Consider the following 21,018-nt stretch of genomic DNA (forward strand, 5'->3'; position numbering starts at 1 on the left):
AAGGCGAGGGTGCTATGAACTGAGCCACAGCTGACACCTCACCCTCGTGGTGAGTGAGTATCCTTTGGTATTGGCTTCAATTTGCCCTATTCAGTTATAAATGAGAAACTTAAATCCCTGTCATTCTCCTCACTATGTTGCATGTCCCTGAGAGCTAAAGCAGCAGTTTGAATGGCAATTAATGGGCTGAATTTGAACAAATAATCTTCCAGCAAGGTTTTGGCCCAGCTCGGCTCTCCAATGACGCATGCCCAGTTGCGGTGTTTCGGTTGGAGAGCGGGCGGTTCGGGGTCTCCATGGTAACCAGAGGCTGGGCCTAGCGCCTGCAGCCGCCTCTCAGCGCGCCTCTGTCACCAGACCAGACTATTGCTTTGATTTCGGTGTTAGAGTGGGCGGGCGCAGGCTGTAAGGTAGGAGCTACATTGGAAACCTGTTCACTTTCAAAATTTTCCAATTCACCTTGCATCGTTTTTAATTTCTAAAACTCGAAGCGAAAACTGCTGCATTCTGCCACTGTTGGAAGTAGTTTTAGATTTAAGCACATTGCAACCCTTTACCAGGGTGAGGTTGGTCAGCAGGGAGTAGACTGTAGTGGAATAAGATCTTGCCATTGCACTCTGTCCCTCGCATTCCCTGTTCTCAGCTCTTCCATCCCGGTTTCAGCCTTCCTTGTAGTTATTCCTCCGCTGCAAAGCACTTAATGTGCCTGCTGAACGTTTAATTTTATGATTAAAATGTTTTTTTTTTGTCCTCAACGATGATGTCGATGTTTGAGCCCATGAATTTATTAAGTATTGTATAGAGTTTTTCAGTGAAATGTAATGACGGGTGTCAGCCACTTTTATATTTCACTGCTGGATGTGGGATTTTTCTAGGGAGCGAATTGGAGGTTGGAGCTTCGTGCCACTTAAGGATAACCTTTTTACTGTGATATCGTGTGCTGGAGATTACAGTGGGAACTTAAAGTGGGCAACCGGGTGAAAAGGGGGAATTCAACGGAGCAGGGCAATTCCCTGCTGTATTACTATCCACATTTCAACACTGCTACTTTATTCACTGTGGACTTGGTTAGATGCCCCTCTGGAGCTGTTAGTGCTTCTGGATAATTCACAATTTACCCTCACAAAGAAAAATGAATTTTAAGAATACACAATCTATTATGCTTCGCATTTACTTGTAAAATACTTGTAGTTTCTTACTATTGTCAAAGGGGGAGAATTATAACCACTAAGATAAAAGCAATATACTGCAGATGCTGGAAACCTGAAACAAAAAACAAAAATGCTAGAAAAACTCAGCAGGTCTGACAGCATCTGTGGAGAGAAAGACAGAGTTAAAGTTTCGAGTCCATATGACTCTTCTTCAGAACTAAAGAGAAGTAGAAATGTGATGAAATATATACTGTTTAAGGGGGATGGAACAGGTAAAGCTGGATAGAAGACCAGTGATAGGTGGAGGCAAAGAAGAGATTGCAAAAGATGTCATAAACAAAAGGTCGAAGGGGTGTTGATGGTGGTGATACTGGCTAAAGGAGATGCTAATGGTGACATTAAGAGTAGAAAGCAGGATGAGCAAGTGAAAGATGGCTCTAGTGGGGGTGGGGTGAGGGGAGGGGATGGTATGGGAGAAAAGATCAAAATAGGCTAAAAGGTGGAGATAAAACAATGAATGGAAATAAATTTTTAAAATAATAGAAATAGGTGGGAAAAAATATATATATAAAAATTAAAAAATAAATATTTGAAAAAAGGGGATCAAAAAGGGGTGAGGATGGAGGAGAGATTTCATGATCTGAAGTTGTTGAACTCAACAGTCTGGAGGGCTGTAACGTGCCTAATCGGAAGATGAGGTGCTGTTCCTCCAGTTTGCGTTGAACTTCACCGGAACATTGCAACAGGCCAAGGACGGACATGTGGGCATAAGAGCAGGGTGGTGTGTTGAAATGGCAAGCGACAGGAAGGCCTGGGTCATGCTTGCGGACAGGCCAAAGGTGTTCCGCAAAGCAGTCAACCAGTCTGTGTTTGGTCTGTCCAATGTAGGGGAGATCGCATTGGGAGCAGCGAATGCAGTAGACAAAATTGAGGGAAGTGCACTCCTTCACTTGAAAGGAGGGTTTGGGCCCTTGGACGGTGAGGAGGGGGGAAGTAAAGGGGCAGGTGTTGCACCTTCTGCGGTTGCGTGGAAAAGTGCCGTGGGAGGGGGTTGAGGTGTAGGGGGTGGTGGAGAAGTGGACCAGGGTGTCCCGGAGGGAATGGTCCCGACGTTGCGGGGGGGGTGAAGGGAAGATGTGTTTGATGGTTGCATCACGCTGGCGTTGGCAGAAATGGCAGAGGATGATCCTTTGAATGCGGAGGCTGGTGAGGACAAGGGGGACCCTATCATGGTTCTGGGAGGGAGAGGAAGGTGCGAGGGCAAAGGTGTGGGAGATGGGTCGGACACGATTGAGGGCCCTGTCAACCATCATGGGTGGGAAACCTTGGTTAAGGAAGAAGGAAGGCATGTCAGAGGAACTGTTTTGGAAAGTGACATCATCGGAACAGAAGCGATGGAGGCGAAGGAACTGAGACAATGGGATGGAGTCCTTACAGGAAGCAGGTTGTGAGGAGTTGTAGTCGAGGTAGCTGTGGGAGTTGGTGGGCTTGTAATGAATGTTGGTGGACAGCCTATCACCGGAAATTGAGACAGAGAGGTCAAGGAAGGGAAGGGAAGTGATAGACCATGTAAAAGTGATGATGGGGTGGAAATTGGAAGCAAAATTAATAAATTTTTCCAGGTCCAGACGAGAGCATGAAGCGGCACCAAAACAGTCATTGATGTACTGAAGAAAGAGTTGTGGGAGGGGCCCTGAGTAGGACTGGAACAAGGAATGTTCCACATACCCCGTAAAGAGACAGGCATAACTGGGGCCCATGCGGGTACCCATAGCCGCACCTTTTATTTGGAGGAAGTTAGGTGAGTTTGAGGAGAAATTATTCAGTGAGAGACCAAGTTCAGCCAGACGGAGGAGAGTGGTGGTGGATGGGGATTGTTCGGGCCTCTGTTCAGGGAAGAAGCGGAGAGCCCTTAGACCATCCGGATGGAGGTGTAGAGGGATTGGACGTCCATGGTGAAGAGGAGGTGGTTGGGGCCAGGGAACTGGAAATTGTTGATATGATGTAGGACATCAGAGGAATCGTGGATGTAGTTGGGAAGAGACTGGATGAGGGGAGAGAGCACGGAGTCAAGATAGGAAGAAACGAGTTCCGTGGGGCAGGAACAGGCTGACACGATTGGTCTACTGGGACCGTCCTGTTTGTGGATTTTGGGGAGGAGGTAGAAGCAGGCTGTCCGAGGTTGGGAGACTATGAGGTTGGAAACTGTGAAAGGAAGATCTGCAGAGGAGATGAGGTCAGTGACAGTCCTAGAAACAATGGCTTGATGTTCGGTGGTGGGGTCATGGTCCAGGGGGAGGTAGATGGCTTGAGTGTAAATATGGGAAAGTGCAACCTGAGTAAGTTTAAACATGTGTAATGCAAGGGGACAAATACATAGAGGAAAATTCAAGGTCAAGAAAGTGTTTTCTCATTTCTCAGGGACCATTCAGGGACTCCAGTCCATTTTGCCAATCAATTATATTGTGGCTGATCTGTACCTCAGCATTTACCTACTTGTGCTCCATATCCTTTGATATTCTTACTCAATTCCAGATTTCCACCACCTTTTATGTCATAAAGTTCTTTGTGATTTCATATTTCGTAAGATTTGCAATTATGTAGTGCCGTTCACATCTTCAGGATGGCCCAAAGCACTTCACAACTAATGAATTACTTTAAAGTGCAGTCACTGTTGTTTTGTGGGCAAGTATGGCAGCCAATTTGTGCACAGTAAGGTCCTTGAAAGATAAATTAAATAAATGACCAGGCAATCTGTTTTGGTAGTGTTGGTTGAGGGATAAATGTTGAACAAAAATGCAGAGAATTCCCCTGCTCCTCTTCTTTGAATAATGCAATTGGATTTATTTGGGAAAAAGTAGAAGGAACCTTGGTTTAATGTCTTATCAGAGAGACTGTATGCTGACAATGCGGCACTTATTCAATATTACACTGAAATTGCAGCCTAGATTCATAGGCTTAAATCTTGGATTGTGGCTTGAATCTACAGGATGCTGTCTCAGAGGCAAGAATGCTACCACTAATTTAAATCTATATCTTACATGACAAAAAGTGGGCTTATGTTAAATATTTTCCATAAGCCTCCTGTGGTTGGCCTGCACCATTGAGGAGTGAAGTGTTTTCTGTACTTTAGTCACATTGTTTCACTGTGCAGTTCAGTATGATGCTTATAGGTTGACAGAATGGTTCTAATTCTGTGTTTCATTTGTACAGATGACCACTGATTCTTTAACTATGTCGCATGCACCAATACCACCAATACATGTCGGTGCCACAGCACCTGAATCATTTACTGTGCTTCAACATCGGATCGTTGCAGCTGAGGAGCAGACAGAGGCATTAATTCAAGAGTTAGAGGACCTCGGATTTGGTACTGAGGACACTGGAGCATCCAAGATTGGTGAACGTAACAGTCACAGGCCTGTCAGCCCCTTCCATGTCAGAAAAGCGTTTGGAACTGAAAATGATGTACTGTGGAAAAACTATGAATCTCTAGTGAGCCGTGTCTGCCGGCTGGAAAGTGTTATACAAACAATGAAATTGAATGTATTTCGAATACAGACGGCAAAGGAACTCAACCCAGAGCATTCTGGTAATTAACAAGTATATCCTTCTGTACTTAATTGTAACTCCTTCCTGGATTTTCAAAATATTTATGAAGTTAGATTAATAAGGGTACATTAGCACTACAGCTATAGTATGGGTGAGAAATATTTTGACTGCAGTCCGTTTACCCTAATTTTATCCTAACATCCTCCTTGACCTCTCTTCAGCCTTTGACATGGTCAACCACACCATCCTGCTCCAGCACTTTCCCTCTGGTGTCAGGAGACTGCCCTTCTCTTGGTTCCACTCTGACCTATTTGATCATAGCCAATCTCCAGGATTGGCTTCCCTGTCCGGGACCAAATTGTTACTCCTTGAGACTTTCAAGGATGTTTTTGTGGTCTCCTCTTGTTCCCTTGGAAACATCATCTATGGACTAGGTCGGTTTAGACATGTATTCTGATGTCACCCAGCCCTTATCTCCCTACTATCCTCTTGACTACGACATTGTCTCTGTGCAGTCAGACTGACTGTCTAAAATTCAGTCACTGACAAATATTGGGTAAGACAATGGCCATTGTTTTCAGTTCCACCACAAACTCCATATCCTCAATGTTGATTCAATCTCCCTTTTTAGTTGACTCAGAGCTGTTGCAGTATTAGTGTCTTATTCAACCCTGAGTTGAATCTCCAATCCCATCGCTCTCCAATGCAAAGACTGCCTGCTTCTTTTCCTCCGTCAGCCCATCTACTGCTACAATTCATCCATGCATCTGTCAGGTCCAGACTTCACTATTTGAATGCTTTCCTGTCCAACCTCTAGTCCACACAGTCTTTAAACTTCAGCTAGTCCAAAAGTCTGTGTCTAAATGCTATCCTACACTACATCCTGTTCATCCATCACTCTTTAATTTTTCCTTGGTGACTTACATTGTTTTCTGGTCCTCCAATGCCTCCAATTTAAAATTTGCATTCTTGTATTTCAGCCCTTTCACAGCCTTGTCCATTGCGCTCTCGTCAATCTTCAACTTACAACACTTCCACCCTGTACTCTCTTTCCGCACTCTCCACCATCTTTCCCCCTCCATTGACTGCTGTGGCCTCGCCATTCTGGAATTCTCTCCCTAATCCTCTCCACTTCTTCACCTCCCTCTTCACATCCCATATCTTTGATCAAGGTTTTGGTCACCCCTCCTAATAACTCCTCCTTTGGCTCAGCGTTCATTTTTTTCCAATATACCTCTGTGAAGTGTCTTGGGATATTTTTCAACATTGAAGGTGTTATATAAATGCAAGTTATTTGTTAAAGTTTGGTTAGCCTTTAACTTCTTACATTAATTTTGAACATTACAAAATAATTACTGGAAAGGGTGTAATTTGTGCAAGTATGGATTGGTTCAGCTTAAGAATATACAGAATTCCAAATGCTGATGGTTAATAAGTCCATTCATTCAGTTATTTGTTTTTAGACTCAGAAGATTGATCTTCCTACACTGATAATCTGTTGGAGCAGACCAAATCAGTATGCTGTAATATATTCTTTACAAACCACATTGGTTGCAAATCATACGGAGTCTTATGACTCTATATCAGAAAGTATATAGCTTCTGAGCTTTTATTTAATGTATTTATTAACAGCACAGTGGTTTTAAAAAAAGCACAAAAATGCTAAGCACAAAGTAGACTGCTGCCTTCTTTTCAACATTGTTGCAGTGGATCGACTGACTGCAGTGCAGGAAGAACATGTTCAGGAGCTAAAGAAAATGCAGCGGGAGATAATGCGCTTCCGACAGCAGCTGAGTGAAGTTAGTGAAGAAAAGGAAACAGCTCAGGAAGAAATAGAAAGGCTAAGTGCTGCTCTGGAGATGGTCACAGCAACTAAGGTACACAACAGGTATACAATCTACTATAAAGCTTCATTAGCTTCACGAGTTTAGGGGACATTTATGCAGAACCTTCATCTGATGTATTTAGATATTTAACTGTGAAGAGGTAATGGAATAATGGTGCATAATTCTGAAAACTATGTTGCTTTTCAACACCAAAAATTAGATGAGAATCACTCATGGCTGGTCTTCCAGTGCGGAGTTATCCATGACCAAGTGTTGCAGACTGGCTCATTCCATGGTCCAAGACTACATGCTAAGGGATGCACTAAAGCTTGGGGCAGCCGACACAGAGGCTCAATGGGCAAAGGCCACAGTATAAGGCCTTTCAGCGATAGTACACCAACGGGCTGGAAGCTGAGTAGAACCCCTCAGGTTATATGCTTGACATGAAATGTATAATGTAAATATCGAGACTATTGCAATTGTATTGAGGCACTTCAGAGTGCAACATGTATGGAGAAAAATGGAATTTTATTGCACTTTCTGTAATATTCAATTTGAAATGTTTTGTAATGTACTTTTACAAATTTTATGAATAAAGTATATTTTTAGAAAAAATAGAAAATCCCTCATTATGGCATTAAAAGGAATTCTGCCACTTTTGTGACACAGGTTGTACAGAAAGCCTTGACTAGTGACTATTGTCTACAGCCATTTAATTTTGAATTTTTTATCTAATTGAACTAAAATTAGAGAAATACTACAGTAGTTCACAGATCATATTAAACATTGGGGGTGAATTTCTATTGGGATTTTCTTGTTCACCCATTGTAACTTTGGCACAATATCTGTAGAAATCCTGAAAAAAAATGGCACAAATACCACTTGCACCCTTTCCTGGGATTTCCTCAGCTCTTCTACTGAAGTTATGATGAACGATCTGCAAAATTCCTGGAAATTCACCCCATAGAGTTGTTATGGTTTCAATCTAAACTGGTTTGTACAAAATTCTTGTTTTATCTGTCATATTCAATGTAAAGCTCCTTTCCAAAAGTGAAAAATAATATGATAGGATTATGAAAATTGTCTTTTTCAGACATCAGCAAACAAACAAAATTTCATCCAATGAAAGTGTTTTTTAATTTGCAGGTGGTCAGGGATTGGTTTGATGATTTAATGACAGCAACACCAATTTAAATGTACTGTTTCTTTAAGATAGGGAAAATCTGGCCATTAGAGTCATTGTTTTTAATCTATAAAAATTAGCTTAGTAGTTAGGATGACAGGATCTAAAGGATGTTTCAGGTCTGTGAATCATAAAGATAATTTAAATTGTACAATGAAACATATGACGGTTTCTTAGAAACGGTTCATAAAAATCTATTTTAAGGTCTGAGATGAGGTACTTAAAGGATGAAACAAAAGAAAACAGTACAATTTCTTGTGTACAAGCAATGTTTTACAACTTCTTAACAAATGTTTAATCTATTGTTACATGACCTCTTAATGTACATTAAAAGCTTGATCACAATTCATTCCTCCACCACTTAGAAACTAGGAGGTGTACTGATGAATCAGTGGGATATGATTCAGCATATTGTCTAACTGACGCCTATGCAAAAATACACCTTTTTTTTGCTTATGTTTTGTTTGTTTTTCCTTATTCTAGACAGATGTGGCAGTGGCAGCAGAAGAGCTGAAAGCAACAAAAACCAGAATGAGCCGAAGATTGCAAGAGGTTAGAGCTCAAATCTGTGTAAAGATTTCAAACAGGAAATGAGTGAATTAACTATCTGTTTCACAAGTGAGATGACGTGATAACGTTGTAATGTTATGGGGACACTCTTGACAACTTGAATAAGCTCTATATTGCATAGTTCCTCACTGAGCATTTTGTTTATATTACTCATTTATAATTAAACGTAATAGGGAGTAGCACAAGTGCAGAAGGTACCTGTATTTCAGTTCTTTATTTAGCCTCATGTCACATCACAGTGCAAAATGATGGCCTCCAATTTATATAACAATAAAGGCAAAGAGGGTGATTCTGAACTTCTGCTGAAAACAGATGCAAAGTTGGTAGTGAGAGTCTGGAGCTCCAAATCATTTACAGGTCTGGGCCTTATTAGGATACAGTTCAATGAGCTGTCCAGTGCTCTGTGATTAATCTGGTGACTTCATGGGCAAGTCAAGCTGGAAGTCAGCAGTAAGGAGGGATCATGTGCACTGGGTTATCAGACTTCTTGTTCCCCATTGTCACAGCCAAACTGTGATCTTTGCACCTATTCTGGTGTTACGGACAGGAGGGGAGTTAATTTAAATAACACTAATTCCCCCTCTCACCACCCACCCATAAACAAAAAGGCATTTTGATTTGTTTCCCTCTTTATAAGTGGTGGCATATTTCCTAACCCCTTGGTTTTGGTGCGACCCAATTTTCTATTAATAATCCCACAGCAAACCCAAGATAGGGCGATAGTTTATTTGCACACGCTCAAAACACGAAAAGAAGGTTCGCAACATCCCCCACACCTTCGGGTAGTAAAGAGAGGGATAGAGAAAAGAAAGATTTACAGTGCAGAGACCACAGAGAAAAGAAATATTGTTTCACATTGGTTCCAGAACCAAGAAATAGAGTGCAATGAGGTATTCCTTCATGGAGGTCGGAAGGTTGAAAACTGATGCTGTATAATTCACATTTCCGGTGGTGTTGACTTCACATGGTGAGATAGGCATGCAGAGATGAATCAGCCTTGTAAGTGATGGTACAGAGTTTCCAGCAGAAGCAGTGTAGATGGGGGCCAGCTGTTTAACCTGGATAGCGCTCCTTTTCTGTGAGGCTGCCAGTTAGATGGTAAACAGAAGACTGAACTTCGCAGTTAAGCAAGGCAATATTACTGTTTCCACAAGCCTGAGGCTCATGCCGCATGATTCCTGCCTCCGCACTCTCTTTGACAAAGGATGTGTATACCTTGTCTGGGTCCCCAAGATTGTTAAATGATTCAATCATTAATAATTGAAAGGAAGATTGCGGGGCCCTTTGTCTTAGGCAGATGAACAGACTCCTGTTAGCTAGCCTGGGTAATGAAATGCAGATAGCCTTTGTATAGCTCATTTTGAATTTTTCCTGTGCAGCGCACAGGAGGTTGTTAGTGGCTCCCCAGAGATAACAATGTGCAACTTTTCCCAGTACTGCCAGATAGCTTGTTTTGTTCGGGGGTCACAGACAGACATAGATTCAGCCATTTTTAAAGGTCATTGTCCAGCTATTAAAATTCTATAAATAGCCATGAGCTATGTATATATATTTTATAAAAATATACAGAGTGAGGTTTTAGTCGCCTTACTAGCTTGATGAGGGCTCAGGCTGTGAACAACCTAAAATGGATAACTTGGCTTAAAGCTGAGAGCAATTTGATTAAGAAGTATGACAAAGCAGACTCTAACAATGATTAAACACAAGATGGATAGTGAACAGTGAGGCAGTGGAGAACTGAGCACAAGGAAAGATGTTGGGGATGGAGGGCATGAAAGATAACACAAAGGAAAAGGAGTAAGGCATGCAGTCGGAGTGGTGGGAAGGTTGGGTTTGTGGGAGGTGATTTGGAAGGATAAGGTATTGGAAGGTATGATAAATTATACAGTGGGTTTGGAGGAATACAATGGAATGGACTGAAGTTGTAGATGATGTGAAGGAAATAACTGAGGCCTACAATCTGTATTTTCCAATCTGTGCTTACACAGATTTGCAGCCCTCAGCAGGGAGAATGACAAATGCATAACCAACATATTGCATTGCCAATATTACCAACTTAAACCATATTGTTTGTTGATATTATCAATGAACTGTTTCTCAGATGAAAAAGGAATTGGCCCAGGAAATGAGTCTCCGAAAAACTCTGGAAGAATCCCATATTCATTTGTTGCAACGCGTCCAAGATATGGAGAAAGCTGTGGAGATTGAAAGAAAGCAGGTGCAGAGTTTGGTACAAATTTAAAGCTAATGTGATCTGCTCATGATAAAATTAGTTTATTTTGTTTTTGTGACTTTCGGTTTTGTATTCCGAACTCACTAACTATTGCCCCTACTCCCCTGCCCCACCTCACCTTTGCAGTTTAAATAATTTATCAAAATTTATGGTGCCTTTTAATGAAATAGGTGAGAAACTGGAAAAAGATGAGTTCAGGGCTAGGGCAGGGGGGAGCTTCTGAGGAAGATTGACCTAATGGAAGGGACGGAAGCGACGGAGGTAGCTGATTGGGTGGTCTCAATCTTAGTGACAAAGAAGCCCATGAGCTCTGAACACTTATTGTTGGAGGTGAGGTTGGAGGAGATGGTGAAAGGATTTTAAGAAGATGTTTTGTATTAGAGAGAAGATGTTTGAGGTTGTCTTTGCATTCCAGGATGATCTTGGAATGGTGAACAGTTTTAGCAGATGAGAGGAAGATGCGATATTGCTTTATGTGGCCCAACCAGACCTGATGGTGAATGACTGAATTACTTGTCAGCCATATCTGTTCAAATCTGTATCCCTTGCAATTAAGGAAGTGGAAGCAAGCTTACCAAAGGGAACAGCCAGGATGCGAGAGAGTTTTATTGGAGCCTAGGCTATCAAAGTTGGAGGTGAGGATGCGATTGAGTAAATCAGTAGCTGCAGAAATATCATGGCGAACAGCAAGGCCAAAGGCTAAACAGTTGGGATTTGACAAATACAGTTGTATGTAAATTGGGGATAGTTTCTTTCAGGAATGGACACAGAAGAAGTTAGGGCTGGGACTTGGAAGGGCAGTGTGAGTGGAGAGTGATACAAAGAACTGATCAATGATAGCCTTGTCTGTGACTGACGCGGTGGGAGTATTGAGCCAATGTAACATGGCAAGGTCAAGTGGGTGACCCTGAATATGGTGTAAATATACTAGATGTTTGGTTAAAGATTTCATTATATCCTCACTTAGGTCTCGGCCCTACAGCAGGATATCCTCACACTCCAAAATGATGGGGAGGTAACTCGGCAGAGACTGCAGCTTGAACAGCAGAAAACAAGTGATTTGGAGAAAATACACAAACAGTTAAAAATAGAATCAGGTATTGAATTTCATCTAATATTACGCATTTAGATTCTTAGGCATAAATTTTCCAGTCCTGCCCATCGCAGGAATTGTAGCAGGTGGACAGGTAATTTGATGGATCAGCAAAAGGTCTGTTGATTTCAGGCGAGAATTTTCGGTCCTGCTGGGAAAATCCTGCCTGTAGATTTTGGGCATAATTTAGTTATGTCTGTAAATTGGATGCCATGTTTGTCTACATAACAAGAGTGTCTGCACTTTAAAAGTGTTCCACATTGATTGCAGCATGTTTTGGAATATCCTGAGGATGAGAGAACGTGCTGTATAAATATAGGTTCTTCATTTCTTTTAGATAGAATGATGTTAGCACTGCAGTTTTAGGAGAATGAGCCTTGGTTCAGTGTTAGCGTGCCCTCTGAGTCAGAAGGTACGGATTTGAGCCTTATTCCAGACAGCCTCAGTGAGCAGAGGTGAGGGTTCTAAGCTGCAAAATTTAGCTTCATAGCTTCACTGGAGCCAGCACTACAAAAGTCAGAAATGGCACACACACAGCACTTCTGATGCAGCCTGCACGGCATCCCAACCTGGGAGGGGCACTAGTGCAGCTTTGTCATGCATGCCGTGAAAGCTTAAGCAGTGAGTAGATTGTGGTGTCATGCAGTCCTTGGCCACAGAAAGACTGATACAGTTATATAGCCCCTTTGGGCCTGTGACAATGCAGGGAAATGGAGCTGAGGCTGCTGAGAAGGGAAGCCCTGCACAGACTGAGAGGAGGGTTCTCAACAGAAGGCCTTACCCATTAAGGGTTTTCAGGAAGTACTTCACCTACCTCCACCTCAGCTAGGAGCAATGCCTGAGGCAACTGAGATTCATCAAGGAGGTTATCACAGAACTGAGCTGTCTTCAACAGGATCTGCACCCTTCATGCCGGGCGATGACATCAGTGCCAGCAGAGTGTGGTGGGGGATAGGGTCTGGCTGGTCCTCATTCAAGGAAGAAATGGAGAGCCCTCAGTGTCCTGGAGGGGGTAGAGGTGTGAAGAGATTGTGCATTCATGGTGTGGAGGAGATGCAAAGGCCAGAAAAATGGAAACTGTTAAAGCAAAGGAGGGCATCTGAAGAGTCAAAAAGTAGCTGGAGCGATACTGGACAAGGGGAGAAAAAATAGAGTTGGGGTAGGAAGAAATCAGTTCAATGGGGCTGGAACAGGCTGCAATGATGGGACTAGCAGGGTCCACCCTCCTTTGCCTGGCTGAACTTGTTCTCATATTAAGCAACTTTTTCTTTGACTCCACTCTCTTCCTCCAAATAAAAGAAGTGTTGATACCCTGTTTGTGAATTTATGGAAGGAGGTAGAAGTGGGCTGTTTGAGGTTGGACCTGAGCGAACAGAATGCTGCAAGTTCAGATGAAAATAGGTTAGAGTGAGTGAGGGGAGCAAAGAAATTGATACAGCTAATATAATGCTGGCGATTCTCAATTAAAAGATTTGGAGAGGGTAAGGGAACAGAGGAGGGGTCCAGGTGGAGGGAAAATACTCATGATGGGTAAAAGTCATCTACAGTGCAAGAGGAAGGCTCCTGGCGATAGAAGTGGACATGGAAGCTAAGGCAATGGAAGAAAAGCTTGGTGTCATGCCAAACTGAAAATTCATTGAGGTGGGGCTTAAAAGGATAAACCTGAGACCTTTCGGGGTCAGAGAGGGAAAGGTCGAAGGGCATCATGAATGCATGGCAAGGGGTGAGATTGGAAGAAGGGATGGGCCATAGGGAAGTGAAGAGGAAGAAGGACCCTGAGGGTTGTTGAGTGAGGAGTCGTGAGAATCCCTTGTGGAGTCTCACTTAGGCTCGGAGCCGTATTCTGGATGTAACAGGAATGAGCGACACTGCCAAGTAATGTGTTAAAACAACAATTTTGTTGAATATTGAATAATGATAATAATGATATGACAATTATAATTGATAATATAAAAATAGTAAAAAATACAAAGAAAGAGGTAACTTTATGAAAAGAGAAAGCATATACCATGACGGCACCCTAAATTGGTAAAATTTCCCCTTAGTGCATACATTACCAATGTGCAAGTCTCTGAGCAACCTTACATACGGAGGGTGGAATCTTTGATCAATAACTCTGATATCGCTTCCTGTCAGAATCTATGTAAGAACCTGAGGTGGCTTGACAGGGCAAATGCTGAAAGGTTGTTTTCCCTGGATAGAGAGTCTAAAACGAGGAGGCATAGTCTCAGAGTAAGGGACCATTCATTTAAAACTGAGATGAGGAGGCATTTCTTCACTTTAGAGGGTTGTGAATTTTTGGAATTTTCTACCTCAGGGCTGTGGATGCTCAGTTGTTTATATTCAAGGCTTAGATAGAATTCTTGGGGAATCAAGGGATATGATGATCAGGCAGGAAATTGGGGTTGAGTTAGAAGATCAGCTATGATCTTATTGAATGAGGGAACAGATTCAATGGGCTGAATACCCTACTCCACCTACTATTCCAACTGTTCCTTTGGCTGGTGGAAAGCTGCTGTCTTTCACAAGGGGAGACTGCAGATGACCTTGCGGGATGCCCTTGAGCAGCTATGGGCTTGAGGACTTAGCTATGACGGCAGAATCCTGGCTCATTGAAAGGTAACAACAAAGGCACTGGTGAAGTGGCAATGCTGGGAGCACAAATGCTGTTATCCTGAGAGAGGATGCCAGGTTTCTGCTCCATGGAACCACTCTCCTGCTTGGCAGTGCCTCAGAAAGCCTAACATTCTGATGGAGGACATATTGCTAGACTACAATATGAGTCTGCATGCCTCTTTGAGTACTGAGATCCACAGCCATGATGGCAGCAGCCTGAGCCTGCATGGCAGCAAGCGTGGATATCATAACTTGTATCTGAGCTTCCATTGTAGCACTGAGACTTTGAGTGGCTTCTGCTTCTGCTGCAGTGGAAGCTGAGGCAGTGATCACCAATTGCTGCTTCGCAGCTGGATTTGCAAGTGCTATTATGGAGCTGGCCACCACTTCCACAGTGAAAAGAATGGGCTGTGAGCCCTGCACGATGCCCTGTGCCACATTGAAGCTGGAACAACTATCTGGCAGGCCTGTCAATGCACCCAGCATCTTGGTGTGCATGCTAAGCTGAACACTGCAATCAATCAAATGAAGTAGCATGAAGTTTGTACACTGCCTGCTTCATTGGAACCGGGCATGAGCTGATGGTGAATCGTGATCTTTGCGCCTGAAAACAAGAGCAAACCATTTTTAACTCCTGGTCTCTGAATATCGGGTTAGTACACAGAAGGACACTCGTGTCCACTGGAAGCAGAGTGGTAGCCCCCATTGCATCTGCCCTACTCCTGATCTCCCTGTTGAGTCAGCTGAATGATCTTTCCTCATATAGTAGAATTGTTATGGAATAACTCAATCACAATCTGCTGGATATAAAGCAATGGGAGCAATGGATTGTCGGTCATCACTGGACTTGGAAGAAGGAAGACCACTTCATTTTGGATAAAATCATGAAACCTGTCCTTTGTTTTGCAGTAGCAGCTGTTTCATGAATGGTACTGCTCTGGTGCCTGCTGTCTTTATTGCCATTTATGTTTTGAAACAAAAATATCTATATCTTCATTGCTATCAATTACTGAAGTATATTCAAATAGAATTTTAGGCTCTAACCTGTGTGTTTCAGAGTGTGTTGAATGCTGGTGCATATAAAATAATTGTTAATGAGTTCACATTAAGTACCTTTTGAAGATAAAAAGATGTGGTATGTTGTGCTGCTACTACACATGTAATTATTCAAAATGATGCAAAATTTCCTTCATGCTTACTGATAAATATATTTGTTTAATTCCTCAAGTAATGGTGTCACTGGCAAGTCTGGCACTTATTGCCCATCTCTAATTGAAGGGAAAGTGGTGGTGATGCAACTTAAGTGGCTTGCTAGACCATTTCATTGTTAAAAACCAGCCATGTTGGTGGGGAATTAGAGTCACATCTGGGCCAGATTGGTTAGGGATGGCAGGTTCCCTTCCCTAATGTACTTTAGTACTTTAGCAACTTCCTGGATCAGGATCATGGGTTAGTTTTCAAACCTTGCACATTCTAGTCTGCTTAGATCAGGGATGGAAGTATTATCTTGGATCTATCAAAATGGCTTTGGTTAAGTTCCTTACTTTTAAAAAAAAGACACTGTACACCAGTGTATGTTGCTAACAATCTGGTACAAACCTCTCGTGATTGTATTGTAAATTCTGCTGCAGTTCCGGATAGGCAGTGTTATCATGGAACTGTGGCGTGATAGAATTTTGCTTGTGATGTATTTGGAACACGAAACGCTGAGTGGAAAAGTTTTAGATCTTGCCACCTTCTAGTCTTTTGTAGATCTATTTGACATTGCGTCATTTATGATTTCCAGATGCTAAAGAGTCCATTATATCTCAGATGGCTGATGAAGGCAAGGTAAGTTTGCAAAAAAAAAAAAATTGTATATTTACTTGTTTTTGATTATTATCTCAAGTCATCACTATTCTGAAATGCATGTCTTCAGAAAACACAACTGATGTTAAGCAAACAACAGGAAGAAAATGCCAATCTTCAGAATGAGATTGCATCAATGAAGGATGTGGCAGAAAAAGTGCAGGTTAGAATGACTTTTGTAATAGACATTCTTATTTGTATTTTTTTGTCTCAGTACATTTTCTACTTGGATCATTTACAAGTAGATATGCTATTGTTCTCATTTTATTCTGGAAATACAATATTAATTAGCATTTTGCTTTTCTTCTGTCAGGCTTTGAATGACCAGCTAGATACACAGTGTACTGAACTAAGTGGCGCACTACGCTCTATTTCCATAGAGAATGCTAAACTTATAACAGAACATCAAGCATCCTTAAAGGTTTGATGATGCAGATTACTTTGTGCTGACTTTTGTTTCTTTTCTCCTCTTAATTTAAGTTCATATATATATAATAAAGAATATTTTTCAGAAGTTTGAAAAATGTATCGGATAGCTTTTTTTTGAAGTGAACAATTGAATCGATAACTGGAATGCAGCATATGTTGTTTATATAGCCTTTTGGAAGGCACTTGGTAAGACATTTTGTTATAAAAGTTTCACATATCAAACAAAATTTAACAACAAAGATTGAAATTTGTTTGGAGAAGGAATAGCTGTTTAGTGTTACTGGGTATTACTTAGATTGGAGAAGGGTTGAAAGTGATATATTCAGGAGGCAGGGCAGCATATATTGGTCAGAATATTGTAAGTGAGACAGGGGCCTTGACTCGAGCCCAGAAGTTGAGGGCAATCTTTCCTTGGCCATTTTGGGACTCCAGCCACGTTTTATGATCATCCAGCAACTAATTAGTTGCTGTCAGGGCTCCTGCCTTTTTAAAGTATGGCCCCAATGGGCTGCCAGCCAATCAGAGGGCAGGAACTCAGCAGCCACGGCAGCATCACTGCTGGGACTGCGCATGGAAAAAGTTGATGCTATGGGAGCAGACTGCCCTCTCTACTGTTTAAGTGGCATCCAGGGTCACTGTGACATGTCAGGCCGGCTCCATTGGAGGGAGGGGGATCATTACACTCATTCGTAGGTCTTTTTTTCTCTTGGTTTCATGGGATGTGAGCATTGTCGACAAGGCCAGCATTTGTTACCCATCCTAATTGCTGTTGAGAAGATGATGGTGAGCTGCTGTCTTGAACCATTGAAGTCTTTCTGGTATAGGTACATTCTTAGGAAGGGAATTCCAAGTTTTTGACCAAGTGACAATGGAAGAATGGCGATATAGTTCCAAGACAGGGTGGTGTGTGGCTTGGAAGGGAACTTGCAGGCGAAGGTGTTCTTATGCATCTGCTGCCCTTGTTCTCCTGGGTGGTAGAGGTTGCAGGTTTGGAAAATGCTGTCAAAGGAGGCTTGGTGAGTTGCTGCAGTGCATCTTGTAGATGGCACGCACTGCCACTATGATCCAGTGGTGGAGGGAGTTGTATGTTTAAGATGGTGTGTTACAGTTCACTCATGGAGTCCAAGTTGCTGAGACAACAAACACTTTTAGTTTGTTTGATGATGATTGGGAAGACATGAATTGATGGGGACCAATGGGTGGCTTTCGAGAGGTGGTTGATTAGTTGCAGCACTGCTATCAGTCAATGGCATTAGCAGCGGGTTGGAAGAATGGCTATCACGTTCCTTGTCACATGGGTCCACCGATGCAGCCAAAGTAAGTCTTGCAGTAATAAGAGCAATTCTGGGCAGAAATATGCACAGCTGGGGGTACATTTCCCTCATCACTCTTTTAGTCCTCTTCTTCTTTTTTCTACTCTGAACCACCTGAGGAGGATCTGAGCTATTCACCTTGTTCAATCTGCAGGTCCAAGCTTTGCTATTGTGCAATGCTGTGCAGAGCACAGCAAATCATGATCATCCTGGAGACTCTGGGCTGCTGCATACAGAAGGGTGTCTGGGCACCTGAAGTATTTATTCAGCATGGCAGTGGCCTGTTCAATTACACATCTGGTAGTGATATGGCATTTATTGTAGCATTATTGGGCTTTAGTGGTTGGGTTTCTGATGGGTGCTATGAGTCAAATGAAATTAGTATTTTAAGTAATAGAAATGGAGGCAGTAGGGGACTGGAACCAATATAGATCAACAAAGACACAGGGTGGTCAAACGGAATGGTGCAGGATAGGATATGGGCAATCAGGAGAGCATTGGAGTAATCATGCTTGGAGGTGGACAATTGTTATGGATTTGCAAATTCGCAGCCTTTGTAAAGGTAAGGATATAAGATTGGAATCTTTCCTTGAGGTCAAAGCCACGGTCACCAATTTCAGCCCCTCCCTCTTCATTGCAAGGCTGAACTGGACTGAGGGCGCAGAATGTTTTGCAAAGATGTTTAATGTCTGTTTAACTTTAGGAATTATAGATCATCTAAGACGAAGCAGTCTGGCAACACAGGTAGTATATGACTCAAGAAAGGTATAGTTGGGTGTCCTCAACGTGTGTGTGAAAGCTGACTCAAAAGTCTGAGAATGATGCTGCCAAAGAGCAGCATTTAGATCTGCAAAAGGAGGGGGCCTAGAATGGCTCCTCCAATGACAGTGGAAAGAAAGGCTACAATTGGATGGGTGAGAGTGGAACCAGGTAAAGCCGTTCCACCAATCTGGTCAATAGAGGAGTAACATATGTAGCGGGAGTACTGCAGAGAGATAAAGAGGATGTGAAATGGTTACATAAGACCATAATACGTGGGAGCAGAAGTAGGCCATTTGGCCCATGGAGTCTGCTCCGCCATTCAATGAGATCATGGCTGATCTGATAATCCTCAACTCCGCTTTCCTGCCTTTTCCCCATAACCCATGATTCCCTTACTGATTAAAAATCTGTCTATCTCAGCCTTGAATATACTTAATGACCCAGCCTCTACAGCCCTCTGCGGTAAAGAATTCCACAGGTTGACTACCCTCTGAGAGAAGAAATTCTTCCCCATCTCTGTTTTAAGTGGGCGCCCCGTTACTCTGAGAATATGCCCTCTGTTCCTAGGTTCTCCCAAAAGGGGAACAACCTCTTAACATCTACCCTGTCAAGCCCCCTAAGAATCTTATATGTTTCAATAAGGTCGCCTCTCATTCTTCTAAACTCCAATAAGTACAGGCCCAACTGACTCAACCTCTCCTCATAAGAAAATCTCTCCATCCCCGGGATCAACCTACTGAACCTTCTCTGGACTGCCTCCAATGCCAGTATATCTTTCCTTAGATAAGGAGACCAAAACTGTTCACAGTATTCTAGGTGTGGTCTAACTAGTGCCTTAGTTTAGCAAGACTTCCCTATTTTTATACTCCATTCCCTTTGAAATAAAGACCAACATTCCATTCCTCTTACCTATTACCTGCTGAACTTGTATACTAGCTTTTTGGGATACATGCATGAAGTCATTAATATCTATTGTAAATAATTGTGGCTCCAGCACTGATCCCCGTGGCACTCCACCAGTTACAGGTTCCTAACTCTCTGTCTTCTATTAATTAGCCAGTCCTCTATTCATGCTAATATACTATCCCCAACACCATGCGCTCTTATCTTATTAAGTAGCCTTATGTGTGGTACCTTATCAAACGCCTTTTGGAAATCCAAATAAATTACACCTACTGGTTCCCCTTTATCTATCCTGCTTGTTACCTCCTCAAAGAATTCTAATAAATTTGTCAGGCATGATTTCCCTTTCATGAAGCCATGCTGACTCTGCTTGACTAGATTATGCATTTCTAAATGCTCTGTTATTACATCCTTTATAATAGACTCCAACATTTTCCCAATGACAGATGTTAAGCTAACTGGCCTATAGTTATCTGATTTTTGTCTCCCTTTTTGAATAAGGGTGTTACATTGGCAGTTTTCCAATCCTCTGGGACTTTCCCAGAATCTAAGGACTCTTGGAAGATTATTACCAGTGCATCCACTATCTTTGCAGCTATTTCTTTTCTGGATGGCAAGCTGTAACTAGTGGGGTGCCACAGGGTTTGGTCCTTGGGCCCAAACTATTTACAATCTATATTAACGACTTGGATTCAGGGATAGAAGGTACTATAGCTAAATTTGCAGATGACACTAAAATAGGTGGGAAAGTAAGTTGCAATGAAGAAATAAGAAATTTACAAATGGATATGGACAGGTTAGGTGAATGGGCCAACATTTGGCAGATGGAGTTTAACGTGGATAAGTGTGAGATTATCCATTTTGGTTGGAAGAATAAAAAGGCAACTTATTATTTAAATGGAGAGAAACTTCAGAATGCTTAAGTGCAGAGGGATCTGAGTGTCCTCGTGCATGAATCGCTGAAAGCTAGAATGCAGGTACAGCAGGTAATAAGGAAGGCAAATGGAATTTTGGCATTTATTGCTAAAGGATTAGAGTATAAAAATAGAGAAGTGTTATTGTAACTGTACAAGGCATTGGTGAGACTGCACCTGGAGTACTGTGCACAGTTTTGGTCCCCTTACTTGAGGAAGGATGTAGTTGCACTGGAGGCAGTTCAAAGGAGGTTCACTGGATTGATTCCAGAGATGCGGGGCTTGTCTTATGAGGAGAGATTGAGCAGTTTAGGCCTATACTTGCTAGAGTTTAGAAGGATGAGAGGAGATCTAATTGAGGTATATAAGATGCTAAAGGGGATAGACAAAGTAGACGTGGAGCGGATTTTTCCCCTTGTGGGGCATTCTAGAACGAGAGCCCATAGCTTTAGGCTAAGGGGTGGTAGATTTAAGTCAGAGATGAGGAGGAATTACTTTTCTCAAAGGGTCGTGAATCTGTGGAATTCACTACCTCAGAGTGCAGTGGATGCCGGGACGCTGAATAAATTTAAGGAGGTGATAGACAGATTTTTAATTAGTAATGGGTTGAAAGGTTATGGGAAGA

The 21,018-nt window shown here is 42.3% G+C and overlaps 1 protein-coding gene across 1 annotated transcript in view; it reads left to right on the forward strand.

The window, feature by feature from the left end:
- The first annotated feature begins 289 nt into the window (after positions 1-289).
- Positions 290-21,018, forward strand: part of ccdc150 (coiled-coil domain containing 150) — a 114,998-nt gene continuing 94,269 nt past the window's right edge. The window contains exons 1-9 of the mRNA XM_078563817.1: positions 290-410; positions 4,365-4,743; positions 6,411-6,580; positions 8,196-8,264; positions 10,384-10,500; positions 11,483-11,612; positions 16,011-16,054; positions 16,143-16,235; positions 16,386-16,493. Of these exons, the coding sequence (XP_078419943.1) occupies positions 4,365-4,743; positions 6,411-6,580; positions 8,196-8,264; positions 10,384-10,500; positions 11,483-11,612; positions 16,011-16,054; positions 16,143-16,235; positions 16,386-16,493 (1,110 nt within the window). The 5' untranslated portion in view covers positions 290-410. The remainder of the gene's footprint in view (positions 411-4,364; positions 4,744-6,410; positions 6,581-8,195; positions 8,265-10,383; positions 10,501-11,482; positions 11,613-16,010; positions 16,055-16,142; positions 16,236-16,385; positions 16,494-21,018) is intronic.

This window comes from Cetorhinus maximus, chromosome 19, assembly GCF_964194155.1.
Source record: "Cetorhinus maximus chromosome 19, sCetMax3.hap1.1, whole genome shotgun sequence".
In the NCBI taxonomy this organism is placed as follows: domain Eukaryota; kingdom Metazoa; phylum Chordata; class Chondrichthyes; order Lamniformes; family Cetorhinidae; genus Cetorhinus; species Cetorhinus maximus.